Source organism: Pseudorasbora parva, chromosome 6 (assembly GCF_024679245.1).
Source record: "Pseudorasbora parva isolate DD20220531a chromosome 6, ASM2467924v1, whole genome shotgun sequence".
In the NCBI taxonomy this organism is placed as follows: domain Eukaryota; kingdom Metazoa; phylum Chordata; class Actinopteri; order Cypriniformes; family Gobionidae; genus Pseudorasbora; species Pseudorasbora parva.
The window spans coordinates 25,446,489-25,465,455 of NC_090177.1; the positions used below are offsets into that span (position 1 = coordinate 25,446,489).

The following is an 18,967-nucleotide window of genomic DNA, read 5'->3' on the forward strand; positions in this document are numbered from 1 at the left end:
CAAAACATTAAAGTAGTGCCAGTTTTAGTTATGAGCAGACTGCAACGCTGCTATGGATGACGGATTGACCAACCAGAACCAACCTGGTATTCCAGAAGGCTGTGTAATAAGACAAAATAATTAAGGAGATAACAATTAGTAAGTAGCACTCAGCCATGACTAAACCAACATGATATTCTTTGCATCTGCAGCACAAAGCCAGACTAATGCCAGCTGTGAAACCGTTAAACCCTGCAGGAAAACACACTCTCGGTGCTGTGAGAGTCAGTGACGCAGAAAGTAGAGCATGTGTGAGTAAAGTTCGTTTCGAATGCAGGCAGGCAGACAGGTAAATTGCCCCGGTAAGAAGGCAGCCCCGCAGGCTCCTTCTGAGAAGTGAGATGAAAGCAGATGGCAGAAAGGGCAGGAAAAATGGAACAGGAGGGGGTCGCTGCCTTTTCACCGCAAAAAATCCGGGGCCATAGCAGACGGTCAGCATGAGGCGGCGATCCCTATAACAGCATGTGGCCAGGACTACTGCTTTACCATTGCAGAGAACAGCACAACAATTGCATGCAACATTTCTTTCTACTATCAAAATATGACGCAGGGTATGACGCATTTTGCATTTTGATCTGTTCACTGTTTATTGTTCAGACTGAATTGACTGATGTTCAGAAAACTTCTTGTGCACTTCAGTGTGTGACCATCATTCAAATGAACACAAATTACCTCCAGAATCAGACGTGCCATGGTAGAGGTTTATCTCTAGTCATTGTCATGCTGCAGGTTATTGTGATAATGAGTTACCGATGTTATAATTGTAGATATAGAGGTATACTGATTATGATACTGAGGGTATTAAACACTTACATGAATAATTGTACAGCATTCTTTCAGCATTACCTCACTATAGCTATACTGTCTGTACTATAAATTCTTAAGGGATGCTAAATTCATCTATTAGTCCTAATATATTCCACCTGAAAAGGGACAGCATATAGATCTAGCAATTATGAGTTCATATAAAAATGTTCTGTGCAATATATCAGTTTCCGAAGCTTTAAAAAAAGGTCTTTTTCTTGCTATACATTTTACGCACTTAATATTTATAGATTTGAAGGTGCTTAATACTGGAAGTTTGTTAATTACTAAAACAGCAGTTGAATCTAGATCTATATGAGTATCTAGCTGATCATTTAAAGCCAATGAGTATATTTATGGAGTTCCTGAATCTATGTTGTATAGTCCTGGAATACATAAATAGTATTAAGCACTGTACATTTATGGGTTGTTTTGTATGTTTCATATTCACATTATTACTCTCAGTTACCCATCAAGGTTGACAAACTATTTTGCACCACTTTGGCAGTCATATAACAGTTCTTGTAAGCAGTGGCAGATCAGTCAACAGACGCCATTACAGATGATTGAGATGGTGATTTATGAAGTACTGTAAAAAAACAAAAACAGAAGACTTCCATATCAAACCACAGTCCTTTCTGTTTCACAGTCTTTTCTCTTCTGCCATCCCTGCCTTGTCAATTCGTATATTTCTAACCACAGTACTTGTATCCAGTCAGTGAAGTGCTTTGAAAAGTCCACCAGAATGGTGGTCTAATAAAAGGCAATCTCTCATTTTTTTGTCCTCATTTCATAGGCTTCCCAGTACTGGTCCTGGAAAGCCGTTGTATGTCCGGGTTTTGGCTCCAGTCTGGGTTTTAACACCTGATGCATCAGGTAATCTCATCCTCTGACTGTAAGAAATAAGGTTAAGAAAGTGATAAGGGGAGGAATTAGTGCCAGGCAGGAGGAAGACCAAGAGGACAATGCAGCCACCCAAAATCAGAACTAGCAATCCTTTACGCGCCGGTCTTTTGCTGGTCTTTCGCTCCTCACACGCTGTTCTTGTCTGGGAGCTCTGCCTCAGGGGTACGGGGGAAGTAGACGGTGGTCTTGTGCTCTTCGTAACGGTCAATGTGCTTGAGGTGGACGACCATGTGCAGGGCGTAAGCCAATACCAGTAGCAGAATCAGAGAGGTGATTAGGCCCATCAAGATGGCTGGAGTGAAGAAAGTTGCACAGTCACTTGCTGAAGCAAACTTGTTGGACTGGACATTAAAGGCCTGGATCTGAAAAAAGGTATAAAATTAATGTTTAAAAACATTAATTTAACATTTAAAAAATCTAAAGAACCTTTTTCCACTAGAAAGAACCTTTTGTAGAATGGAAAGGTTTCATGGAACCATATTTGCATATGCCAATAAAGAATAAACTTATAATAAATAAACTTAAAGTAATTTACAAATATGTCAGCAAAACCCACAACGAATCTCAAAAATATTACATTTCAGTTAACTTTTGAAAACACTTGAGCACATTTCGTGGAAGCTACCTGAAAATCTGTGAAAGTGATGTGCCAGTTTGCAGAGCTGTCGGTGTGGGAGCTGGGCACTAGTAGGGTGTCATATTTCTGTAAGCTGCTGACATGCTGGCAGTGGTAAGAATAGGTGGCGGGGGCATAGACCTCCGTGGCATTGAATGTGGCCTCATGAGTCCAGTTGTAGTGAATGTGGACACTGTCCAGAGTGAACCAGTTCTGGCTTACTGATTCATAGAATGTGTTGGACATCTGAAGCCTTTAGAAATCAGAAAAGAGCAAGTAATTAACAACTAAATGTAATTTTTACCCTGCAAGGGTAACATTTTTACCCCTGTTTTTGCAAGCTTCTGATACGTCAAGTTAAGTGTAGAAGAAGAAAAAAAATGTTTACCTGATGACAAGTCCCCTGATGTCTTCCACGTCACCCAAATGCAAAGATAGCCTATAACAATGCAAGACTGTCATTCATATATATATATATATATATATATATATATATATATATATATATATATATATATATATATATATATATATATATATATATATATATTCACCTAGGCAGCATTTATTTAATAATAAATACAGTAATGTAGTGATAATGTAGTGAAAAATACAGTAATGTAGTTTAATATATTTTTAAAACGTAAATTATATTTTGTTACATTATTTGTTTTGTAACAATATTATATTTCAGAATTTAATGTAATGGCTAAGTGTAAAAATACCTTTTTGTGCCACTGTTTATAGTACATAATCTGCTGAAATGCTACTGAAACTATGGCAGAAAGAGTTTTCAAGAAAACTTACGTGGCCTTCTCCTTTGCACAAACAGAGCCTTTGGTGTCTACTTGTGCATTGGGTCCAAACACCCTCTCTGTGAGATCGAGGAAAGTGTTGTTCCTGTATCGAATAGCCAGTCTCTTAGCTTTGAAGAGGATGCATATCTTGCCGTTGTAAGCTACAGTCAGTGGGGAGTAGGGTCCCGAGCTGGTAGACTGTAGTAACTTCCGTTTGGTTCTAGGCTGGGCATGCAGATGCCAACCATAAGGCTGTTTGAAAATGATAACAAAACAAACTGAGTGATAATGTATGGAACATGCATTATTGATGGGCTTATCTGATCTCAAATGTTTTTTTTATAAAAGGAAACGATCAGGCCTAAGATGGCAGATATTTCCTGGCCCACATATCTTCTTCCCCCCCCCCCCCCCCCCCCCCCAATAATATGTTAGTTCTAAATCTGTCACTATGTTGTTATTGGTCTTGTAGGATGCTGGGTGAATTAAGGCAGAGATGTTGCTTATGGAAGCCAAGGTCACATTGACTATCAGGGAAAATGCAATACCTGCAGTATTCTTCTGAGTGGATTTTCAGCTGCAGGCGAATAACTCTCCTCGTGTGAGGCACTTGGACTCTCAACATGTTCTCCATCTGCATCACAAAATGTTAAAATAGGACAATGGGGGAGATGGCATGGCGAGTTCTTTCAGCACAGAGAATCATATTTTAGGCACGCAAACTCGCAAAGTAAATGTCCAAGAAAAAGTTTTAGTTTTCTGCTGCATGAAAGTTAAATTTCAAAAAGATGAAAAGAGATCTATGAGACAAAATAGTAAATTTCAAATAGTAAATTGTTTATTCCACTCTGAGATCATATTCCATTTGCATTTGCTTTTAATAAACTTTTAAATACAAAGTAATGCTTAAACTGTCATTATAAAACAGCTAGTTCCAGTTCTTGAACTTGATCGGGGGGGGGGGGGGGGGGGGGGGGTATTCAGTGACTCTTTCTACAGGTTAAATAATTTCACCAGTGTGATGATATAAGTGATTATTTGAGTCAGACGACTGGTTTGCTCTAAAACAGTTTTATGATTAAAATAGTTTTTGGGGGTAAGTCATTGAATTGTTCACTTAAAAGATTCATTCAAAACATTCAGGAATGAAAGTCCACTGCTGTGTGTTATTCGGAGACATAACTGCTGTGGCTTTGTTTTAATTTATTTTCGTTAGTGAAGCAAAATGGTTAACTTAAAATATAAATTATGCAATATTAAATTCTTGTTTATTTATAATGTAGCATAAAAGAGTTTCATTCAACCTGGCAACTTACACAATGCTCAATAACACATTAGATAAACACAAGTTTGACCTTACACTGTTGTGCTCAAAGTTATCTAAATGACAAAAAAAAAAAACTCACACTCAGCAGAAAATTAGGTTACTATATTTTAATAAGCTGAATGCAAACCCAAAAAGCATAACTCCCATTAAAGTAATAGATACTGACCTGTTCTAATTCTCACAGCTTGATATGGAGGGACCTCCGAGCTGTGATGGAAAACAAAGAAAAACAAAAAGGGGGTTGATCTCTTTGTGTCAGACTGTGGCCTACTTATCAACCTCTAAGACAGATTTCCCATAGATCCACTCAGCTTGATGCACCGGTCATGCATGAGTACAAGTCTGACATCTTCAGTCCAGATTAGTGTCTCCGGAGAAGACGAGACATTTAGGCGAATGGCATGATTCTCACGTGCTTAGCACCTTGAGTCCATCAACAAAGTGGGGGCTGAAAATTACTTAATGGCACCTTGCGTGTACATACGCACATGTATATTTATCTTGTGCCACCTCATCCCTCACGCTGGAATTTGCTGGATTATCCTAAGATGAACCGTTTATACGTCTAATCACAGAGATAATGAGCTTGGCGGACGATCTCCTAAAACCTTATTAAGAATCTGCTGCCCTATCTGCGAGAAGGTTTCCTGCTGTGTGAATGTGTTGACATCCAGGGCTGGGCCTAGATTAAGGTCTGTTCACCTGCAGCAAAGTCAGTAGGGTGTGTGATTGTGAACGAGAGCATCAGATGACCCTGGTTGACTCTCGTTTGGTTCATCTCTTATGTACTTCACCAGTTCGCCCACCCCACCTTTACTACACTGGGATTTAGTGCTTTGTGTTCATGTAAGAGATTAAAGAATACAGCAAAACATCAGTTTTGTGGGGAAAATAAAGAGATTACCGCATGGAGCATTTAAGTTCAGTCAGTTCCTAAGTTTGATATGAGCATTGAATCAAAAGTGATGTGGCACACTGACTCATAAAACCTCTATAATCCAATCAAGGTGATAATACATCTCAAAACCGAAAAAATGACATATGAGGAGCTTAGGAAGTGCATTTCTACTTCTTTCCAGGTATTTCTTCTATAAAAAAAAAACGATACACATACAAATAATTGATATATAAAACGACTTTTAAGAGCTCTAAAACTACATTTGACAAGTTTTCTTCTTCTTTCCAGGTCTGCTTAAAAATAAAAACAATGTATACACAGCAAATAAGGTCTTCAGAGCTCTGCTGAGGAGTGTGTGCGCACGAGGAGTGACTCTCACCTTTGTTCTAATGCCAGTTTACCGAGGTCAGCAGCTGAGGACTGCGCTGCTGTCATTGGTTATGGCTGGACACAGTAGCCTAAGTGCTGAATTGAGCATTTATGTAATGAAAAGCAGCGCTCACACTATGTCTTCACCTCACTGCCGCTGTCAGAGCTCAATATCATCTTTTGCATATATAGATTATAGGTTTAGCATACAGATTAGCACAGTACACTAGCACACATTAGCACAGTTCTCTACAAACACAGCAATGCTTTAAAATAGAATTGTCTGTTAAATGGTAATAAGATTAGCCTTTGGTTTAATTCCACTTGCTGCCATTGTTAACCGTCTGTTTTGGTCTGCTATATGCGTTCATTGCGTTGACCCTGGGAAACTTGAGGAGGGTTGTAAACCGCTCAACACTTTTTACTCCTAAGACACATTTCTGTTTCAATAGCCTGCAATGCTGCCCTTATCCCTATAAATCCTAAGCTTTAGATTCTATCTAGGGAGGGATGGGCAAGTTGGTAGGTTGTTTACAGCTGCAGTTTACAGAAGTAAAGGAAGACATCTCGATCTCTATTGTGTATTATTCATATATTTGAATATAGAAAACTGATATCAAAACAATAACCTCCTGCTTCTTTAAATTGAATTTTGGCTCTTTGATTAAATAACTGCCAAAAACCTAAACTTGCATCGTATTCATAAAAAATAAAAAAATTACAATGCTCATAAAAAATTTGAAATATTTAATGTGACAAATCAAGCATAATCCAGGCAAAGAGATAAACTAAATAATTTTAAAGTTTGCTGATGTTTAACTTAATATATACAGTAAATATCTCATTTAAAATATATAAAAAGTTAGATTATACACACACACGTCAGCTGTAAAATTGAAATTAAATTTTATTTTGAGAATTTTTTGTGAAATTTGAATTTTTTTAATTTCACTTCAATTTAAATTTAAACCAGCTCTATCCTGTGTGGTGAGCAATAAATTACTCATAACATTATATTTTATTTTTACCAACTCTCATATATCAGATGAGCCAATAACTGATAAATAAATAAATGTAACCAAATTAACATATTTATGCTATTCCAACTTTGATATAAGTAAAGGAATTCAGCAACTGTCAAATTTAACAATAAACTGACTGAGTATATTCAAAGATGCTCATATACCCAGTCCATTGGAATCTCACTTCGTTCTTTTGTTTCTTGGAGTAGCATCTGTAAACTGACTCCTACAGACACTGGATAGGGTCTGCCTGCTGTCCCATTGTCATAGCCATGTTTGAATGTCTTGTACTTACAGAGAAGAAAAACTGCAGCAGAACAACAACACACTCTCAATCTAGAGCCCACGTACGTCAAACGAATTAATGAGCTCCACGAATGCTCTTTCAGCATTTTCCTAATAAAGCGCATTTTCTTGGTGTCTCTTGCCCACTGTAAAAGACTAAGACAGTGCATCAGCTGCACAGCATCACTGCCCCATTCCCCCTCCCCACGCTAGAGCTGAAAGCGCAGCTCTTACCTCCTGTCCAGGATCGCAGGCACTTGATCGAAGGGCAAAGACAGAGAGATAAACACACACAGTAACAGGGAAAAAAACAGGAAAAGCTTGTGTTTAGCCATTGAGACAATCTGACGAGACTGCCAGAGATGAGGTCTGCTTCATAATCTGCTCTGAACGCACATCCCTAAACCTGGGCTCTCTGACGAGCGGCTGGCGCAGCCAATCAGTGGGCAGGGGGGAGATTGTCGTGCGTCATTCGCCTCACAGCCTTCATTCTTGCAGCCTTTCTCTCTCCCCACACCCTCTCTCTCTCTCTCTCACAAACACACACTCTTCTACCCCTCCCCTATCGTTTTTCTCTCTTCTGCACCCTCTGTCTCATACAAACATACAGTAGCTGCCGGCCAACCTCAAGCAAAGGGGTTTATGTGTTTCAACTCTAGTCCCAGGAGCCCAGTTTCATAACCACTTGATATCTGGCACGGCTAAAAATTAGTTGAGAGTGTGATTTTGTTTCAATTAAAGGTCATGACAACTGACCTAGATTTACACTGAAAACTTTGATAACCAACATGAATTAAATATAGTAGAAACCCCTTTGTCAATCTCCACAAGGCATAATAATCTCAAAGGGATAATTCACTCGATTTTTTTTTTTACTCACCTCCATGTCGTTCCAAACCTGTAGGCCTATGACTTTTTTCTGTGCACAAAAGAAGTTTTAAATGTTTTTGTCTATAGAATGAACGTCATCATGGACCCCATTGAACATGCTTTAAAAAAGCTAGAGATTTGTTCTATGTTTGTGGTCAACATCTTACAATCTAGATTTGTATTGTGTAAATGAATGCCAGCAGAGGGATTTTAGTGAGCCAAGTGGGTCATTTGCCTTGAATGTGCTTACAGTGAGATTGATAAGCAAAGTGACAACTGTCAGTCATCTTCATTGGGTAAGACAGAACTATTTTAATGTCGCCTCCACACTGGCCTTAATACAGTGAAATGCAGCATAGACTAATGTGTTGTGCTGCTTATTCATAATGGAATAAGAAGGGCACGGAACATGCTAATAGCTTCCTTTGTCTTTTAGACACTGCAGAACAAGCAAAACATGTTTTTTCAGTTCTAAAGATAAACTACTAACACATGAGGGGCCTATTTCAAGGCCAAATTTAGTTTGTCATTTAAGACGCCTAATGTTATTGCTAACTGATCTGGAAGCACCCAGGCTGTTATGTCCCCAGACACCCTTTATTATGGTTTTGCTTACACGAGGAGTCATTTTCAGGGCAAGGACGTTTACTGGACCACAGTGGCTGCAAATGAATCACACCCAGACTGTTCACACCCAGACAGACTAAGTAGGATCTCTCGGAAGGTAATTAAACTACAGGGCATCTACCAGCACCACATTAATCATACCATGCATCTAATTGTAATGATGTTGGGAAAATGTTGCCATCTTGTGGTGTGTATGTTCACAAATTCAACCTGTCAACTTTTATTAAATATCACAAGTGATGAATGCATACTTCATACTCGCTTATTCTTGACATCCACATCAGAACATGCAAAGCATCAAAGGTATCATAAATAATACATGGATAAAGAAAAAATGCTAATGTACAAATTTCAATCTAAAGCCTACCATATCATGTGCTATGAGAGTTTCTAAATGATCAACATGATCAAAACTGCTGAAAAACCTGTTACACAATCTAATACATGTTTTCTTAGTTCATATTCTTTTTAGCAAGTAAAAGGCCTTTTGGTATAATTGTAAAAATGTCCACCTTCAGGTTGTTATGCATGTGTCTTTTTACTGTATAAAAATCAAGAATAAGTTTGTTTTAAAATATTAATTACTATTGTTGGTAATATTTTAAAATGGCCACTTACTGGACTGAAGCAACTTTATTATCTATATATAATTTTTGTAGAATAATTTTATATTATGTTAAAATGTGTCACGCTCTCTCAGTCATTGCATTATATGTTTAGACCCCCCAATAAAAATATACAGAGCTTCGATCATAAAACGAAGCATTTTAATATCCTCTTAATACGATATATTGAAAGATATAGGGTGATGACTGATAGTTATATGCATTTTATTATGCAAATCTACTATAAAGATCTTATTGAGTTACATTATTAGCAACAGAATGGCATCTTAATTTTGCTAATATAAATGATACAAAACATAAAACACATATACAAACTTTTTGTAGGATTTAAGATTTTTTTCTAAAGGTTCAATAAATTGTTCCATTAAAAAAAATCTAGCAAAAGATTTAATTTGTCAGGCTTTACAGGGTTAATATAGACGGTCTACATATAACTAGGAATGAAAATAATTAGTTCTATTTTTAAAAAAAAGAAGAACAATGTGAAACATAAAATAGAACATCTCAACATAGCCTATATTGAATCATTTTAGATGGCAAAACAGGTTTATTGTCATTGTTTACTCAACCTCGTGGTGTTCCAATCCCGCATGGCATGACTTCTGAGAAACATAAAATGAGAAGTTAGGGTCTGACAGCCTAATTCATCCTTTGCAGTATTTTAACTGAATCTTTTTAGCCATACAATAAAAGTGAATGGCGACTGTATTTTGCTCAACATGTAGGCTATCCTAACTGATATACTTTTGCAACACAGAAAAGACAGTCATACAGGGTTGGAAAGACGTTTTATTTATTTATTTTGGTGAACTATACCTTTAAGAGATATCTCTCTGACCTTCCAATGTGCTTCTTGTGTTCGCTGATAACAAAGCACTTCCGATTGTGCACCCATGGTAACCCATCTGTTGACGGAAATTCCCCAATTGCAAACAAACTTGTATCAGTTTGGATCAAGGATCTCAAAAAAATACCGTTAGGAGTAACTTAAGCTACGAATGACGTGTCAAAACTACGATAAACGGCAAAATGCGTAATCATCACATCAAAACCGATCTGTAATTAATTTAGGTATGAACTCAAAACTTTCCTTTAGAGTTTGTTTTACGTACTACCCTTGCAATACGAACGATTTTTAAAACACATTAATATATATTTAATATATATATTTAAACGGAACAAATATCTTAATTTCTTTCAGTCGCTGAAATGCCGACCTCATCAGGGGCATTTAGGTCTCGGGAGGAGGATGGTTTGAGGAGGTACAATGCTCTGCCTCCTATCCCAAGCCCTCCGGTCCCGGAGAAAGAGTCAGGCCTTCCAGAGAGCAGGCTGGCCGTGAGGAGAAAACTCCTGCGACACAGAAGGAGCAAGGAACAGCGACAACAGCTCCAAAACATGATGTAAGAGCTTAGTTGGTGCATTTAATTGCTGTTATTGTTTTATTCTTTGTTAATGCGTTTTCATTTAACATAATTTTGTTTGGTTTAACTGAACATTATAAATAGACACTAATGTTACCGTTCAAAAGTTTTTATGGTCTAACTTACGTACACACACACACACACACACACATATATATATATATATATATATATATATATATATATATATATATATATATAAATATGTAGGTTAACGTTAACCTACTATTCAACAAGGGTGCGTTTAATTTATCGAAACTGACAGTAAAGACATTTATAAAGTTAGAAAATATTTATTTAATACATTATTTTTCTTTTCTTTTTTTAATATTATATACATTCCACAATATCTTTTAAAACGTTTTCAGCGCTGGTAATAATAATAATCATATAATCATCAATAATAAAATAAATGTTTCCTGAGCATCAAATCAACCTATTAGAATGATTTTTGAAGGATCATGTGACACTGAAGACTGGAGTAGACTGCAATAATATAATACATATTGAAAATTATGCTGAAAATTCAGCTTTGCCATCACAGGAATAAATTACATTAAAATATATTAATATAAAAAACTGTTATAATTATAATTTATAACTGTTATAATTTTACACAATATTACTGTTTTTATTGTATTTTTGATTAAATAGATGCAGCCTTGATGAGCGGGAGAGACTTTCTAAACTTTTGAAGTGTATATTGAGCAAATAGTGTTTCACTTTTGTAATCAAGTTTTATTGTAGGCTATACAATCAAATAAGTGATCACTTAATTAATGCATGGTCATAACAACAGCATGTGAAGAAAAATATTTAAAAAAATAGATTTTTTATTTATTTTAGTTTTATATTTAAAAAAAGATCAGGATATTACTGCTCAGGATTATGCTTGAAATGAATGTATTTAATTAAAATTTATGTAATTGGGTGTTTTATAATATACTAGAGTCAGATTGTAAAAGGATAACTGCAATTGTGTTAGAGTTGACAGGGCAATGCAAGCTTACATTCACGACAAGAAAGCTGGACTGGCATCTCCTTCATCTGAACCAGAGATTCCCGCAACAGTATGAACGTTTTACTTGATCATACATCTCACACACTTTAAGTTGTTTAATATAGATGCATTGTATTGGTTAATAATGTCATTTAATTTTATTCTTCAGATGACCACTGAAGAGAGGAAACGATATGTATGCTATTATATTTTACCCCACAGTTATCCTCTTTTTATATGGTGGATCTTTTTATTTAATTGTGTTTTATACTTTTCCCTCCACATTCTCCTTGTAGATGAACTACTTGTTCCTGAAAGAGTGTGTTGAGAAAAGTCCTGTCGCGCCATTTCAGCAACAGTGGCTAGATGCCATGTTGGCCCGCGTGTCACATCGGCTCCGTCAGGGGCCCGGCAGACAAGAGTTGCTCGAAGTGATATGCAAGGAGGTCGCTGAGACCTATCTCAGAGTCATGATCAAGCACAGAGGTGAGTCCAATCGCTGCTCTGGAAAATAATCACATTAAAAACATCACATTTTCATTGACGTTGTCTAGATAATCTCAAAGTGGTCATTCAAAATCACATTGGTCCTGCTAACTTATTTTTCTCTTGTGATTAATTGTCCAGAAAATGACTAGATTTACAGAAAATAATACAAGTTGTAGTTTGTTTGTGTTCTGTTTTTTGTACGTTTTAAAGTTTTTATGAAGAAACTGGATATACTGTTTTTTTATTAGGTTGTTATTAATGTTTTTTCTAGTAAGCACTATACTAAAAGATCCACAGTCAATTGACACAAATTCTCAAGAGAGCAAAAGATCTGCTAAGTAAGTCTGCTCAAGTTTATAATAAAAACCTTAATATGGCCAGTTTATAAAGTGTCTTACAATTTACAATCTTGGTTTTGCTCCACCAGGATTCTAGATTTCTCTTGTCCATGGCATGACAGTTTTGTGCAGAGTCAAAAGGAGATACAGAAAAATCTACACATATTGCATCCAGCTATGAAGAGTGTCCTTGAAATTTGCTACAGCACATTCTCCCACCTGCTCCTTATTGATCTTTCAGACTGCAGGTACTTCTTAATGATGTTTGGAAATCTTTTGAAAATCAAAACACAAGTTGCACAAGTATGTGTCTTTTATATTCATGTTGGTTTCAAACATTGTTAAAAGTATTTAAGTCATAAAAAAAAAAGTTAAGTTGTGCAATCATGAAAAAGAAAGAAAAACAATATTTTCCATACATTTTAAATACACTAGTCATGAGGATCTAACTTCCTGTTTCTTTTTATGTTTTTCTTGCCACAAGACAGTAAAATTACTTCCTACATGACTTCCTTTGGCTGAAGTTATTAAATATGAATAAAATAAAATAAAATAAATACAAAACTACTTTTAAGAAATAATAAATGTGTAATAATTAAACTACTTAAAAGAATATTAGCCTTTTAATGAGAGGTTTTTTTGCAAACTCTGGACAGTCACACCTATATTAAAACTATATTATTCATAAATATTCATATGAACTGAAATGTGAATGAGTAATGTGCATCTTGAAATCTGTGATAAAGGTCTGCAGGGCCTGTAGACTGTGAGAGTCTGAAGAACAAAGTGGCTGTGGAGTGTGAGAGAGTCGAGAACACACTCATGAAAGCCTGGTTCCCTGACGTCATTCAACTGCTCACCAGCAAAGGCACTCTGCAGAAAGTCAAACCCAAAAAGCTTGACTCCTTTTACAACTGCGCCTCAACCCTTATATCCAATCAGGTGAGCTGCTGAGTATTGTTTTCCATGCAGTTTCATATCTGCTACCGGTAACCATGAGATTCATTTCCAAAAGTTGGTGTTTTTGTTGCCTAGAGGTAAATGAATAATTGGTTTTGTTTACCTTTTGGTTTTCTTTTAGCTAAAGGCTCTAGTTGAGAGAAGTGTGGTGGCTTTCGTCAGCTTGTTCGATCCCCTCAACATCAGCAAACTCCCACTGTTCAAGATGGACTTAATATTTGATGACGAGAAGATGGATTTTTATCCTAGTTTTCATGATCTAGAGCAGGCTGTACTTGAAATTGCAAACCTTATCAGCAATACCATGCAGGTTGGGAAATATAATGTTGTGTCAATTATTCTGTTTATATGAAAAAAATTGGATCGATCTATGTTGGATATTAAGTCCAAACTGTCCCACAGAATGTACAGACAATCCAGTCATGGCTGGCAGAGGGCAATGTTTCTGTAGTGGATGCCAAACTTTCAGATCATGTTCAGATGTGGGCAGAGGCCACTCTTAGGAATGCTGTAAAGATGAACTTGGATGGACCTGCCAAACACTTCCAGAGCTATGGTGAGTAAGCAAATCCCAAAACACCCTAGCAACGCCTTAGCAACCACATAGCAATGTGCTGAAACCACATAGATGTTAGCAATGTGCTTTATGACTTCTATTCTCTGCTGAATTATTTGTGTATCTTTTATCATTGATATTATTTAGTTGACAACTATGACTGGTTAGTCAATGGGGTGGCACAGTCTCAAGTGGAAAAATTAATGGAAGAAGAGCATTCTTTCGATGAGTACACTAAGGTCTGCTCAAATTTATTTTTTAATACATCATGTACGCTACTGTTCAAAAGTTTAGGGTCGGTAAGATTTTTTAAATAGTTTTCTTTTTGAAAGAACTCTCCTATGCTTTATTTATTTGATCACAAATACAGAAAAAATATTATATCATTATTAAAATAACTGTTTTCTATTTTTAATATATTTTATTTATTCCTGTGATGGTAAAGTTAAAAAAAATTGCATCATTATTCCAGTCTCCAGTGTCAGATGATCATTCAGAAATCATTCTAATATGCTGATTTGCTGCTCAAGAAACCTTTCTTCTTATTATTATTATTAATGTTGAAAACAGTATATTGTATAGAATATTTTTTGTGGAAACAGTAATCATTTATTTAAAATTTATTTTTTTATTTCTAGCATTGTCATATATACAATGTAGAACTCTTATTAATTTTGTTCAAAAGAAAAATGAAATCTTACTGACCACAAACTTTTGAATGGTAATATGTTTTCAATTATATACTAAGGTGTTTGCTTTTATTGTTTTGTGTTTAATCAGTTTTACACTATATGTCTGTGTATTCTTACATTTTAAATGGTCGCATGTCAGCAAGTGGAACGGTTTCGGGCACTGTCGCAAGAGATATCTAGTCTTCCCTCTTTGATCCATTTTGACATGGTGCGACTGGACTGTGAGGAGCTCAAACAAGGTCTTGCAAAGAAAGCGAAAACCCTTTCCGAAATCTTTGTGGGCAAGCTCGTCAGCTCACACCGTCAATGCAGTCTTCAGTAAGATCATTGTTTTGCCAATGTGTTAGCAGTAGTTCACCTCAAAATGAACGTGTCATTTGTTGAACAAAATGAACATTGTCATTTATTCACCTTTATGTCTTCCAAAACTTGTATTTATAATACACTTGTTTTGTTTTTTCAGGATTTGTAAAGAGTTTGAGGCCATTCGGGACAGGGCTTTGAATGTCCCTGAAACAACAGAGGACATGATAGAAATGATTACTTACATGAATCAGGTGAAAACCAAGGAAACCGAGGAGCTCAACAAGAAGATAATGGTGGGTACCTCAGAGCTTTACGTTTACATGTTCTTAGTATGGATCACTATTGAAGTGGTTACTTTTTCAAATACTTTTTTCCAGGAAACGCAACACAGGATGAATTATTTGATGGATGTTCATATATTTGATGAAGAGCACCTTGTACTGAATGCCACAGTAGTGCTCTGGCCACAAAACATTCACTCGATCTTCGATCAAAGTGATGAGGTGATATTTTGAATAAATGTCCAAGGATGGATTTGAATAAATATCAAGTATAGAAACTTTAAGTTTTCTGTTAGAAGGACTTACACACATATTTACAGGTGATGGACGAAGCCAAGCAAAAGGGTCAGCAGGAACTTATGGGTCGAAGAGAGAAAATGCTGCTGGAACTAGAGAAAGTAGGCCGCAGGATGGAGGAATTTGCAGAGTGCTCTGAAGTCGATATGATTCAACAGGTATATTACAAACTTAAATCTTCAGTTTATTTGTCCAGTTAAAGGAATAGTTCATCCAAAATGGACATTTTGTCAGTCACATCATTTCAATCCCATATTCCTTAGAACAGGGGTTTTCAAACCATTCCTGGAACCATTCCCTTATTTAACACAGCTGTATTAACTCATCAGCTGATTAGTTTAGTACTCCATAACCTGAGCTGGGTGTGTCTAATAAGGGAGACATCCAAAATGTGCAGTGCTGGGGAGGCTCCATGAATGGTTTGAAAACCCCTGCCTTAGAACATAAAATGGATATCTGTCAGGCAGAACGTCTGTGCATCACCACCATCAATTTTATTGAATGGAAAACATAAGCTTGGACATTGTGTTTAAGATCTCCTGATGTATTTCATGAAAGAAAGTAAATAAATAGTTGGTATGACATGAAGGCAAAAAACTTTTTGGGCTAAACTATTTATTTGATCTAACCTGTCATGATTATTGGACTTCTTAAAGATAGTATTGCGATACTTCCTCTCCTATCCAGTATGCTACTGACGTGAGACAAGTGCAGAAAAGGATCCAGGACATTGAGGAATTAATTGTCTTTATCAACAAAGAAGAAGCCCTTTACAACTGGGACCAAACCTTATACCCAGAGGTTGACGTGCTCAAGGAAACTATTGAGCCCTATCAGAAGCTATTCAACTTAGTTCTGAAATGGCAACGCACAAGAAAGAGGTTTGCAGATTCATGTTCCTCTGATCCATAATTATGAAATGCATCACTTTATTTCCACTTTTCTTTTCCTCTCCAAGAACTTGATTTGTGTTATAAAGAATGCTATCTTTTCTTGTCATCTGAGTGTAGATGGATGGACGGCTCTTTCTTGGATTTGGATGGTGAGAGTATAGAGCTGGAGGTTGAGGAGTACATCAGAGAAATATACAAGATGCTGAAGTTCTTCCAGCAGAAACAAAAGAAGGCTGAGCAAGAAAAGGAGAAAAAAGCAGGAAAAAAGAGGCAGCCCAAAGATGAAGAGGAAATCAAACGGGAAAATGCCACTATTGACATCTGTTCAACTGTTATAGAGCAGGTCAAAGAGTTCAAGGTAGTGTTTCCTCCCTACACATAAAAGGATTGGTTCCTCCAAAAATGAACAATCATTTACTCACCCTCATGGAATTACATGTAGGAAGATAAATTACTGAATTTATATGTTTTATATTCTTAGGAGTACATTCCAATGGTGTCTATCCTGTGTAACCCCGGCATCAGACCCAGACATTGGGAGCAAATGTCAGAAGTCGCGGGCCATGACTTGACCCCTGATTCTGGCAGCACTCTGCGCAAAATCCTCAAACAGAACCTCACTCCGTACCTGGAACTGTTTGAGAGCATCAGCGCAGGAGCCAGCAAAGTAATACAACCCAGATGATTTGGTGCAGTTATATGCCGTAAAGAGACAAAACTGACACTGAAACTCTTCACTTTCAGGAATTCGCTCTGGAGAGAGCCATGCAGAATATGGTGGAGGTTTGGGAAACGGTGTCATTTCATTATCATCCATACAGGGACTCTGGTGTGTCCATTCTCTCCTCTGTGGATGAGATTCAAACCATGCTAGATGACCAGATAGTGAAAACCCAAACCATGAGAGGCTCTCCTTTCATCAAGCCTTTCGAGACAGAAATTAAGGTGAGCTTGTTGAAGGATGGTATTTCAAGTCAGTTAAAAAAAACAAAAAAAAAGATTGAAAATTCGAGGGATACTGAGTTAATTTAGAAAGACTAATTTTTAATGATTCAAACCAGGCCTGGGAGGAGCGTTTGATCCGTATCCAAGACACTATAGATGAGTGGCTGAAGGTACAACATCAGTGGCTATACCTGGAGCCCATCTTCAGCTCAGAGGATATAATGAAGCAGATGCCTGAGGAGGGCCGTCTCTTCCAGATTGTAAACAAACACTGGAGGGAGGTTATGACGCATTGTGTGAAGGACCCAAAGGTGATTAAACAAAATACAAATAATAAAATTTGCTCATGGGCTAGCATTCATCGGTTTTATTTTATTTTAAAGAAACTAATACAAAAAAATCCTCCCATTTGCACAGATTCTACCTGCAACCTCACTTCCTGGCTTGTTCGAAAGACTGCAAGAGTCCTACAATCTCCTTGAGAACATTATGAAGGGCCTAAATGCATACCTTGAAAAGAAAAGATTATTTTTTCCACGGTAATATATTTAAAAAGTTGCATGTTTCAAACTAGAGTATGGAATTTTGTTAATGTTAAAATTATCCATTTATAAGTAGATTTTTGTCTCAGCACAGCAACTCTGGCTTAAAGGGTTAGTTGAAAAATGAAATTTCTTTTATTAATGACTCACCCCAATGTCGTTCCACACCCGTAAGACCTCCGTTCATCCTCGGAACACAGTTTAAGATATTTTAGATTTAGTCAGAGGGCTTTCTGTCCTTTGAATGTAAGTGTATGCACACTTGCTGTCCACGTTCAGAAAGGTAATGAAAACATCATCAAAGTAGTCCATATGTGACATCAGTTGGTTAGTTAGACTCTTTTGAAGCATCGAAAATACATTTGGTCCAAAAATAACAAAAACTACGAATTTATTCAGCATTGTCTTCTCTTCCGTGTTCCTCAAATAAAGATTCAAACGGTCATGAATCAGCGTATTGATTCATGATTCGGATCGCTTGTCAAACTGGCAAACTGCTGAAATCACGTGACAATGGCGATCTGAATCATGAATCAATACACTGATTCATGACCGTTTGATTCTTTATTTCAGTACCTTCTGGACGTGGACAGCAAAGTGTGCATACACTTACATTCAAAGGACAGAAAGGCCTCGGACTAAATCTAAAATATCTTTAACTGTGTTCCGAGGATGAACGGAGGTCTTACGGGTGTGTAACAACATTGGGGTGAGTCATTAATGAAAGAAATTTAATTTTTGGGTGAACTAACCCTTTAACCAATGATGTGAGTTAGGTGTGGGGCTATGGTTTTGCTGACCAATGGTAGACAGGAGTTTAGTTTGGGAAACATGTTTGAAAATTATTTTATTTTTGCAGTTCCATTTGGTGATACTACACAATTGCAGTGTTATTTTAGCAAATCATTATTTTCTTTTATTTTTTTATTATTATTTCACTTTCTTTTATTTATTTAATTCATTTGCCAAGGCAACGTTTCTTATTTTCATTTATGTTTTTTTTTTGTGTGTGTGTGTGGCTAAATTAGCTAATATTTTTATTTATGTGCTTTATTTAA

The 18,967-nt window shown here is 36.6% G+C and overlaps 2 protein-coding genes across 2 annotated transcripts in view; one reads left to right on the forward strand and one right to left on the reverse strand.

Annotated features, from left to right (window-relative positions):
- Window positions 1-600: 600 nt before the first annotated feature.
- On the reverse strand, window positions 601-7,486 carry atp6ap1lb (ATPase H+ transporting accessory protein 1 like b). Its single transcript, XM_067446440.1, has 7 exons — window positions 7,298-7,486; window positions 4,656-4,696; window positions 3,711-3,796; window positions 3,173-3,414; window positions 2,754-2,804; window positions 2,375-2,618; window positions 601-2,111 (listed from the first exon to the last, which is right to left on the reverse strand). The coding sequence occupies exons 1-7, from the start codon at window positions 7,396-7,398 to the stop codon at window positions 1,875-1,877; spliced, it is 1,002 nt and encodes a 333-aa protein (XP_067302541.1). The 5' UTR covers window positions 7,399-7,486; the 3' UTR covers window positions 601-1,874.
- Window positions 7,487-10,104: 2,618 nt separating this feature from the next.
- Window positions 10,105-18,967, forward strand: part of dnah12 (dynein, axonemal, heavy chain 12) — a 32,198-nt gene continuing 23,335 nt past the window's right edge. The window contains exons 1-21 of the mRNA XM_067446443.1: window positions 10,105-10,257; window positions 10,388-10,589; window positions 11,596-11,680; window positions 11,780-11,806; window positions 11,907-12,096; window positions 12,371-12,437; window positions 12,527-12,685; window positions 13,184-13,379; window positions 13,519-13,707; window positions 13,800-13,953; window positions 14,101-14,192; window positions 14,785-14,963; window positions 15,109-15,244; window positions 15,329-15,454; window positions 15,553-15,687; window positions 16,217-16,410; window positions 16,540-16,780; window positions 16,904-17,089; window positions 17,167-17,367; window positions 17,484-17,678; window positions 17,785-17,906. Coding sequence (XP_067302544.1) covers window positions 10,396-10,589; window positions 11,596-11,680; window positions 11,780-11,806; window positions 11,907-12,096; window positions 12,371-12,437; window positions 12,527-12,685; window positions 13,184-13,379; window positions 13,519-13,707; window positions 13,800-13,953; window positions 14,101-14,192; window positions 14,785-14,963; window positions 15,109-15,244; window positions 15,329-15,454; window positions 15,553-15,687; window positions 16,217-16,410; window positions 16,540-16,780; window positions 16,904-17,089; window positions 17,167-17,367; window positions 17,484-17,678; window positions 17,785-17,906 — 3,068 coding nt within the window. The 5' untranslated portion in view covers window positions 10,105-10,257; window positions 10,388-10,395. The remainder of the gene's footprint in view (window positions 10,258-10,387; window positions 10,590-11,595; window positions 11,681-11,779; window positions 11,807-11,906; window positions 12,097-12,370; window positions 12,438-12,526; window positions 12,686-13,183; window positions 13,380-13,518; window positions 13,708-13,799; window positions 13,954-14,100; window positions 14,193-14,784; window positions 14,964-15,108; window positions 15,245-15,328; window positions 15,455-15,552; window positions 15,688-16,216; window positions 16,411-16,539; window positions 16,781-16,903; window positions 17,090-17,166; window positions 17,368-17,483; window positions 17,679-17,784; window positions 17,907-18,967) is intronic.